General features: G+C 46.7%; 1 protein-coding gene across 1 annotated transcript; it reads left to right on the forward strand.

Moving 5' to 3' along the window:
- Window positions 1–343: 343 nt before the first annotated feature.
- On the forward strand, window positions 344–841 carry ASCL4 (achaete-scute family bHLH transcription factor 4; the record flags this gene model as incomplete). The annotated part of the gene is made up of 1 exon (XM_081128483.1): window positions 344–841. One exon carries the CDS (start codon window positions 344–346, stop codon window positions 839–841), a length of 498 nt encoding a protein of 165 aa, XP_080984609.1.
- Window positions 842–10,584: the final 9,743 nt, after the last annotated feature.

Genomic DNA, 10,584 nt, shown 5'->3' on the forward strand with positions numbered 1-10,584 from the left:
GGGGACCGAGCGCAGGAACCCCCTTTTGTTATCTTTTGAAAGAAGAAGATCAGAGAGGAAGACGGGGTTTGAAGTGTGGATTAGGGGTCCTCGATCTGCGCCTAGCGCCTCCGACTGGAGCTTTATATAAAGAGCCCGGGGAGCGCGGCGTATCCACCGAGCCGCGCAAAGCTTCCCGAAGCCTGTCCTGGAGCTGAGCGTCCGGACTCAGGAGCTTCTCCCAGAACCGAACTTCTGGGCCAGGCGGCCCGAATGGACCGTCGTCTCCGCTTTGAAGAGCCGCAGCCTCGTTTTCCGCCGAGACCTTCACCTCTAGGTTGACCTGTCGGCTCTCCGGCGAGGGATGGAGACGCGCCAAGCGGCCGCGCTGCTGACCCTGCCGCGCCACCTGCACCCGGGGCCCCTGAGCCTGCCGGGGGCGCTGCCCCGCCTCCCCCTCGGCGACCCCTTCAGGGTCTCCCTGCGCCTGGACGCGGCGCGCTGCGCCCCGAGGCGGCCCCGCCTGGCCCTGCCCCTGCCGCTGGGCGGCGCCCTCGAGCCCGCCTTCCTCCGCAAGCGCAACGAGCGCGAGCGGCAGCGGGTGCGCTGCGTGAACGAGGGGTACGCGCGCCTCCGCGACCACCTGCCCCGCGAGCTGGCGGGCCGGCGCCTGAGCAAGGTGGAGACGCTGCGCGCCGCCATCGGCTACATCAGGCACCTGCAGGAGCTGCTGGAGCGCCCCGCCAGGGGGCAGGAGGGCCCGGCCGGCGCCCCGCGCAGGCCCGACTGCAACAGCGACGGCGAGTCCAAGGCCTCGTCCGCGCCGTCGCCCTGCAGCGAGCCCGAGGAGGCGGGCAGCTAGCGGGGCCCGGGCCCGGACCGGACTCGGACCCGGACCCGGACCCGCACCCGGACTCGGACCCGGACCCCGGCGTCTGCGCCTCGCGCGCCTTTGCAGTGCGGTCGAAGGTTCTCTCCAAACGGGGGTTGCATTTTTAATCTTGTTTTTTACTCCAGGAAAAAAAAAAAAATCTTAGGAAAAAGAAATGAGTGCTTTAAGGGGAAAAAGGCATCCTGACCTTCTAGTTGGGATTTACCCCCTTTTATTGGCTTTTGCGCCTGCAACTCAAAGGTCCTCGTTTAAGGGAACCTCTGTGCTTCTCACCTGCAAACTCAAAGGGCAGGAACTGCGGGAGTTTCCCACCGTCCTGGGTGTGGGTAAAATATATACATAAATATTGAAATAAACCCAACCTCAGCCAAAGAAGAACTTTGCAAAAATAAATACATAAAGGGCAGTTCTTAAGAGGAGGGGGGCCGCTGTCCTGCGTTCCTCCCTGTGGGAATCGTATTAGCGATGTCAGGGGCACCGTGCCTTGGGCGAAGGGGACGCCGGCTGACCCCGGGACACACCTGCCAGCGAGCGGCCAGACCGCCCTGTGCCGTCGACCGAGCGTGTGAACCGCGGTGCTGGAAGAGACACTCTATATATTTGATACATCCTGTCTTATAAAAAAGGGACTAATACGGAAACACCACAGAATGTAGCAGATAACACGTTAGTGCCGATGATCTTTTTGGAAGAGAATTCGGATTTGGATGAAAGTTTATTTTTCCTCTCGGTTGTAATTTTGTCCAGTTTTTTTTGTTTTTTTTCCATTTTCTTTGCATCGCCCCTTGTAGTTCTGATTCAACTTTTGGTTAAATCGAAGTGACACTGTGACTTTTTTTTTTTTTAATTTAAGTAAATGCTTCGATGGTTGAACCGGATGGACTGAGGTCAGTCCATTCTCAAACTTGAATCGCAACGTGGGCTCCCCAGTATATGGACATTATCTAGTGACTTCGGCTTGTTTCTGGTCTTAAAAAATACTTAATTCTGGTCGTTTATTTTTTTTTCCTCTGAGCAACAATTATAAGACCATAGATAAGTAAAAAACCTTGACATAAGAGAAGATAAGCTTCCTCTGTTTATTTTCTAACATGCTAAATTGCCCTTTTCACGCAGGCAGCTTTGGTATGGGGCAGGGAATGGGGCTAGGAAATAGGCAAGGAGAGGAGACTGACAAGGGTGAGCCCTTTCAGGGAATTGTTTCACCTAACCCCCAGCTGGCCCCATTGGGTAGAGTTTATTACCCCCTTTTTACAGATGTGTCAACTGAGGGAAGTTAATATTCAATGAACATCTTTTACATGCCAGGAATTATGTTGTGTGCGTTCTTACATTTTGTTGTATTTAATTTTCATAAATCTGTGAGATGGGTATTACACACATTTTGTGATTAAAAAAAAAATGCTCAGAGATTACCCCCCTTGCCCAGATTAGTGTTGCTACAATTGCTTGACCTGAGAGCCAGTCCTGCGGCTGACCACAAAGCCCAGACTTGCTGTTTCCCTTCGCATGCCTTCTCTTGCACTTAGCAAATGTTACCTGACCCTTGGAATGCTGAATCCATGCTAAAAAGTATAATTACTAATATTTATAATGATTAGTATAATGGTTTTCTATTGTTTTTGGCTGCACAGAAAAATGCTGTGCAATGATTCACAGCCAAACTTTCCTTTTTCTTAAGAGCAGTGGGGGAGCCTTTTGGTTTGAATGGGCAAGATGTAAGAGCCGCTTCCTCTTGTTTTCTCTTACCCATCACTTAGTGGAACCTCACACACTCCTGCACTGTATCCATGTTAGCCTCCAGGTGGGTGGTTATTCCACATGGAGGCTTCAGGAAGCAAGCCTGAGATATATTTACTAATTAGGGAAAAAAAGGGGGAGACATTCCTGCTACCTTCCTAGGTGAGTTAGAGGAAATGCTAATTAACCAAGTTATTAAGAGCGTTGAAAGACTTTTTAAGGGGTCCTAGTGGGGCAGTAATCACACTTTCCATTCCTTTATTCTACTCTTTTGCAAAGTAGAAATAATAACCTGGCTGGGTAGCTCAGGTGGTTAGAGCATCGCCCTGATGATATCCCAAGGTTGTGGGTTTGATCCCTGGTCAGGGTACATACAAGAATCAACCACTGAATGCATAATTAACAGGGACAACAAATTGATGTTTCTCTCTCTTTCTCTCTCAAATCAATAAATAAAAAAATTTTAAAGTGGGAATAATAATAGAATATATTTTGTTTAATCTACACAGACTATGTGATTGCTTGCTTTTTAACTGCAGGGGAAAATATACTTTTTTTCATTTCTTTAAAATAAATGTATAAAATCTATGAATAAATATACTTCGCTGAGATCAGTGACTTATAAAGAACAAGGGCAGTTTTAAAGAACTTTATTCTGGGTTAAATGCCTTGAGAAACTTTAATGTGGTTTTGTTTGAAGCCCTATTGAGAATAAGGCAATGATTTTGAGGAACGCTTTGAAAAAAATAAAATCCCAGCTCAATTGTATAACTGTTTTTAGAGGAAAGAAATAATCAGGTGGTTTTTCTGGAACCTTCCTGATGGCTTACAGGAGGAGCACCAGCCCAGGAATGAGACCTTTTAAATTGTTGTCTTCCCTCGTGAATGAACTCTTCATTAACCACAGAACCATTGGACTCTCAAAACGAAAATTGGTTCTAGGTCTTTTCCCTGTAGCATCCTAGCCACAATAATTTTTGCTGCAGACATTTTCACCCACATAACTAGTTGATCATAAGGCGATTTTGCTGTAAAAAAGATAAAGGGTTGACCATTTGGGGTTTTGTTTGGTTTCATTTCCCCATTGACAAATCAACCACGTTCAGCAGATTTAATGTATTTAAGCTTGTTGTCAGTTTGGTTTCATTTCTCCACTGACAGGTTTTCACAGTTGCTCCCATTTCTATATTATGTATAAATCTTACCTAGGCCTCGTAATGGCCTGTATGGTGACCAGCAGATACGGTGGTGGCGATGGTCTTAAAATAGCATTTCTTCCAGATGAGGATGATTTGCGCCAAGAGTTGGTTTCTTATTTTGAAGCCCACGACATTGGGAGGAGAGAGGCTGAGGGTCCTCTCTGAGGATGCAGAGTTGAACCCACATTTCCCATAGAGAACAAAGACAGGCACTTAGGTACGATTCATAAAATCAGGTATCTGCACAATATCTATGAATCTACACACATTTTTAATGTATTCAAATATTTTGTATTTCTCAATAAACTCTCTTAAATTTTGTTATGTCCTTTTTAAGGCCCCTCTCTTATTTTTGATGATTTTATGCTTTTTACGGCAAAATTGCCCTAGGCCAGTTAGTTGTTTGCGGTGAAAATGTTTGCAGAGAAAATGCTTGCGGCAGATATCCAAGGCAAAGATGCTACTATGAAAATACTAGATGTGGGCAAAATTAATTATCAACAAGCTATATAGAAGCAGTGGAGGGGACTTTCAAGGAAACGATGCACTCATGAAAGGAGAAACACTTACATGGCCTTCAAGCTCTTCCCTAGTTTTTTGGCCAATCAGCCCAAACATATCCATTGACTATACTTTATTGCTTTTACAATATTCCCTGCGGTTTATAACCCTAATTCACTGACACCCCACCCTCACCCTCAAATGTACAAAGGAGGAGGGGCAGTGTGAAGGTGTGGCGGAGTGTGCCGGGGTCCAACTCTGCCACTCACTGACCTAGTGACCTTGGGTAAGTCCCTAACTTCTGGGGTCTCAGTTCCCTGTGCTAGGACACTCGAAGATTAGATTGCATCATCTTTTAGGCTCAAAAATGCCATTCATCTGACCTGTGCAAAGTCCTAGACCAGGGGAAACAGGTGTCGGGAAGACATGCCCACGTGCCCACTTCCTGCACGTGGTACAGTAACTGTTTCTGCAGCCTCTTTCCCACTAGAAAGATCCAGTCCCAGAGCTGCAGCTTACTCTTTTTGAGTTCTAGTTTCTGTTACAATGCCTAATTTTTTTTTTTTAAAAAAAGCAAGCTTCATAATTTTTTGTTGAATAGAATTTAAAGAATCTTACAATCTAGAGGAAATATGGACCCATTTGGCCTCAACACGAGGAAAAAAGGTGTAAGTGGTATAACTGATGTCCTAAGTGAAAAATGCTGTGAGGATACAGAGCAGCTTCAAGCGCATAGAGAACTAGGAGGGAAGGCTTGGGGTGAAAACGGAACGAGAGGCACAGGCAGAGGGCCCAAGGCGAGCGGGGACGCCTCAGGGGCGGGGGCTGTGTTCAGAGTGGAAGCTGAGAGAGAGGGTGGCTGAGCCGAGGTTCTAGAAGGCATTGAGACCTAGGTTAAACAGTCTTGAACTTTATTTTTTAGACAATGGGGAGCTATTGAAAAAACTCCTGGTTTTGTTTGGAAAGAGGGTGAACCGTTTGGCGCTGCGGCTGAGGGTCACTAACGGCAGGAAGCCGCAGGCGACAGCGCAGCGATTTCCAACCTTTCTCGTCTCATGGCGCACAAACCAATTACTACAATTCTGCGCCACACCAAAATAGATATTTTTTGCTGATCTGACAAAAATATAGGTATAATTTCAACTTACCCTGAACGGCTAATGTGCTGGCTGCTGTGTCACCTTTTTATTTGACCATCGACGGGAAAAGAGGTCGGTGCCCCTGACTAAATGGTCAGGTATCGCATGTTTTAAAAATTCTTGCGGCAGACGGGTTGAAACCGCCGCCATCGGGCACTGTAATAACAAGAGAGGAAGTGAGAGCCTGACCTGCGGCAGGGAGGATGGGAAGGAGACGGACTGGGAGGCCATGTGGGCCTAATAAACTGTTCGAAATGCTAATGTCAGGATCAGGAAGGAAGCCAAGGCCAGCTGCGGCCTGGAGGGCCACACCCCGCAGGGAGGAATGGGGACCGCGAGCTCTCCCAGGGAGGGGCTGGTGAGAACAGGGGCACGCTGGCAGGCCCACACCCGAGCAGCGCCCGAGAACGAATGTCTTTGAAGGCGATGAAGACGTTAGTTAGGAGGCCCAGGCTCGCATGAGATCACGGCGATCAAATGCGGATATTATTTTATAAGAAGGAGGGCTTGGTTGACAATAACCGATGAGTCAGAGGTGTCAGGGAGCCTAACTAGGGGAGGGACCCTTTGGATTTAACCATGAAAAGATCACTAGAGACCTTTGTCAGAGCGTAAAAGGGGTGGGAGTAGATAGGGGTAAGGGAAGACTGCCCTCGGAAGACGCCTCACAGCGAAGAAAGAAAGCTGGGTTGATGTGGAGGGAAACCGGCTGGAGAGAAGGGTGGTGTGTCAGAGAGCTCTGAGCCTGAGGCCTTAGAGGTCGAAGTTCTAGTTGATTCAGACAAGGCTTCAAGGAGCCTGAAGTCCAGTGGAGATGAAGGTCCTAGGAACTGGGAGGGTAACAGACTCAGGTAAAGCCTGAGGTAGGTGTTTAAGTCAGGAAGGGGAGCAGGGTCCGTCATTTGCCGGTGACAGTGATGAACATGAGCAGAGGGTTTACATTCAGTATGATCTTGAATTAGTTTCAGGTGTCCCCCCTGATAATTCTAGCTCCCCCGGCACCACACAGTCATTACAATATTATTGACTGTCTTCCCTATGCTGTACTTTACATCCCCGGGACTATTTTGTAACTACCAATCTGTACTTCTCCATCCCTTCACCTTTTTCACCTGTAATTGAAAAAAAACTTTTTTATTTACAAACACACACACACACATGCACACAGAACTTCTACAACTCAACTAAAAAAAAATCCAAACATTAAAAAATGGGCGAAGAGAAAAGAAGGGGGTTGTGTGAAAAGTGTGACTCTCTGGGTTTAATGTTGTCCCTTAGGTAATGTCTGCTTTCAAAAGTATTGAGTTAGCAGTTTTTAATGACTTGGTTAAAAAGTTGGCACAAGTCACCTCTGTGATGACACAATTTTAAATTATATTCGTATTTACTTTATATTTTATAGTTTTATGACGATACGTAACTCTGGAAAGTTCTACAGTGTTTATTATATGAGTTAATGCTAATATATGCAACACATCTTGCCCAAGAGTCTGGCAGCAAATAACAGACACTCAATAATTTACTAATTGCCTTTTGTCTGTGGCTTCCGAGGTTAAAAAAAAAGTCGTCTCATGTAGAAAAACTTCAACAGAGCAACCAGTGCAGAGTGAGGGTCAAAGGCTGGAGAGAAAGAAACCTTAGTTTCTTCCCTTTGTGGAATTTCTGGGGCCAGGGAAGGAAATAAGATAACCTGGGGGGGGGGGGAACAGAGTTTGGAGAGTAGAACTGAGATGCCCTTCATTCACCTGGGTCTGGTCTGCTCCTTTGGCCAGCAGTTTCTGTCAGTAGGATAACTTTACCCCTGGACAAGGGGGCTGAACCGTCCTCCTGAATCCAGATGCTATCAGCCTTAAATTGAATTTTCGAGCAAAGACCCATCAGGCTGGAAAAGCATTTCACAGGATGAGTCAGCCTTACTCAGCTATAGGCAAGCCAACCAAGATGCCAGATGGTGCATTTCAAAAGCTCTCTGAGCTGTTTCTGTCTAGACAAAGGTTTTCTCAAAGCCCCCAAAGTTATCATTGTCATCTGCAGAGGTGGGTAACAACCCCACTTGTCACCCTGGGAATGAGGCTTTTGATGGAAATGCAGGCCAAGTGCTGGAACCCTTCTCTGTGGAGTGATCTCTAAAAGGCAGCTCTCTCCCAGGCCAGCGCGCTCAGCCCTTCTCTGCCATCCGTCGCCATCCGTTTCATGCCATCAGGCAGACAGGCTGCGGGAGAGGGCGGAGGGCCTAAAGTTGCTTTATATTTTCTTTATTGGTCCGTGAAACCATAGAACTATTTCCAGCTCTTTGATTACCATCGCTGAGCTGTGTGTGTGTTTGATGCACAGGCTGTCTGGGTGGTGAGATTGGTTTTTAATCCTTTCGTAGCTATTTAGCTGCGTCCTTTTGTGAAAACCTGTCAGCGGCCTTTTCATGTTGGGTTACTCGCCGTCATTAATCGCGGCCAGAACGAAACCGCAGATGCTGCAGGAGGCGCAGCCTGACTATAAAACTCTCCAAACTGGTTTCTGCCTACAGAGCAAGCCTTGGGGGGGCCACTCCTGACGACGGTTCTCATTTCCCTGACGGTGGAAAAACCTGAGGAGGGAATCCTATCCAGAGTCACAGGACTAGAACGCGCCTTGGGAAGTGACCTCACTTAACCCTGGGGGTTTTAGTGAAATGAAGGATTAAACCGCGCAGGGCAGAAGCATATCTGTTCTCTTAAAACACCTATAATGACAGAAACTGCCCACAGGTAACATTTCCTGGGGGCCCACGAGAAGGCAGGCTGCCCCTTAAATGTAGTATTCTCATCTGATCTTCACAACATTCCTAAGAGGTACGTATTATATATCACTCCTATTTTAAAGATGAGAAAACAAGCTTAGAGAGGTGACAGGCAGGCAAACTGTGTCAAACTGTGTCTGGTTGGTCTTCATCCATCCATTCATCAATCAGCAAGTATTTACTGCCTGCCTGCAGGGAGCTTCATATCAGGAATGCGTACGTTTCAGGTGGTGACAATGGCGAAGAAAAATAAAGCCAGGATTTCTGTGATCCAATTACTTTTCATCCTTATTTTCAACCAGCATCTCCTTTCGCTGTTCTGAAGCAGCCCTGTGCAGATTCAAATGACTAGGTAACTTTCGATCCTAACAGCGCATTTGAAGACTGACATTAAGTCCCTCTCTGTAAGCTCTCGTTTGAGACCCATGGTTACCACACTCATAGCTCAGCACCCACGTAAGAAAAACCAAAGCAAACGAACCAAAACCAAAACCAAACGAGGGACAAGTAGAATAAAGTACATTTGGGGTCCTGGCCATTTAGGGGATTCCCCATGACACCCATTTACACCCACAGGAACCAAGGTTGATTAGGAACAGAGCACGTCCTGATGTCCTCTGGCTTGACACCCGAAGGGAGAGCAGCACTCTCTATAGAAGGCCCGCGGCTTGGGCTGACTTGACAAAGCGGAAAGGACCTGGATTCCCATCCCGGCTTCAGCACTCGCCGGATGTGTTTCCTCAGGCAAGTCATGGGACTTCTCTGAACTTATTTCTTCATCTGTAGAACTAAGGATGGTAACACCTATTTCATCGCACGGGCTTGTGGTAAAGGTGCAGTGAGGTGACGTAAGGGTAAGATCTCTGTGAGCTAGAAAATGCCATCATCACTGCTAACCCACAAGCGAAGCGAGTCTCTCACGGAGACAGGGATAGCTTTGCAGAGAACAACTTCTCTTAGGCGGAGGAAAAATTCTATTCGACAGTCCGTTGATGTTGGTTAGATTCTCAAGTAGGATGATGGACAGAGTGACACGCTAGGTTTTCTGATTTGTGTAATGAGTCACAGCCACCGTGACCTACTATTTCTCACAATGGAGAATTGAAATTGCTGGGTGGTGTAAGAAGGTCTCTCCCCATGTTGTCCTCCCAGATCCTCTTCACTCACATTCCCTGACTGTTTATATTTACCCCATTTGCCCATTCTGCATAATTAATAATCACTAGTTGTTTTCTGAATCTTTAAACATGAGCTCCCATCACCCTTAAGCATTAATTTTTTCCAAATAAGGTCCGATGTGTTTTTTCAACACCACCAAGCAATTCTCAAATTTTTAGTGTACACTGGCCGCGTGTCCAATTTAACTCAATTCTGACACCACTGATCTGGAGATAGCCTCAGATCCCAAAGGTTAAGGGCTCGGTCCCACAAGACTTCAGATACCAATCTGAGTCCAGGTTTACCTGTGCTTCTGACTATAAGTTGAAGGTTCCCATGACCCCTTTCTTGGGTTTGATTGATTTGCTAGAGCGGCTCACAGTATTTAGAAAACCAGTTTACTTACTAGATTACTGGTTTATTACAAAGGCTACTACGCATATGAATGAGCAGCCACATTAAGAAATACAGAGGGGGAGGCCTGGAAGGGTCCCAAACACAGCTTCTGTGCCTTAAGTTTGGGGAATGTCACCCACTGGGCACAGGGATGCGTTCTGGCTCAGCAATCAGGAAGCTCTCTGAACCTCGACCTTTGGGTTTTTTATGGCGGCTTCATGACACAGGCACGATGGATTAAATCACTGGTCATTGGTGACTGATGTCCATCTCCAATCCTTCTCCTTCCCTGGAGGTCAGGGGTGGGGCTGAACGTCCAACTCTCTAGTCACAGGTTGGTTCTCCAGGCAACCAGCCCCCATCCTTAGGGACTTCCCAAAAATCACCTCATTAATATAAATTCTGTTGTAGTTGAAAGGGACTTACTATGAATAATAAGACACCTTTATTCCTGTTACCACTTAGGAAATCCCAAGGGTTTTAGCAGCTCTGTGCCAGAAACAGGATAGAGACCAAATATGCATTTCTTATTATATAATCACAGTTCACACAAGGACATGACCCTGCATAACCACCAAGAAATCAACCTGGGCACATCACTGCTGACCCATTTATAGATTCTATTCAGATTTCACCAACTGTCCCAACAATGTTGGTTTTCCCCTTTCAGTCCAGGATCCTATCCAGAATATATATTGCCTATAGTAGTTGTGTCTTTCCAGACTCCGGAACAGTTTGTCAGCCTTTTCCTGGCTTTTCATTTCCTTGAGTTTTGAGTGTATGGGACTTCATTCTGCAGGAGGA

The sequence above is a fragment of the Miniopterus schreibersii genome (genome assembly GCF_964146895.1).
Source record: "Miniopterus schreibersii genome assembly, chromosome: 2".
In the NCBI taxonomy this organism is placed as follows: Eukaryota; Metazoa; Chordata; class Mammalia; order Chiroptera; family Miniopteridae; genus Miniopterus; species Miniopterus schreibersii.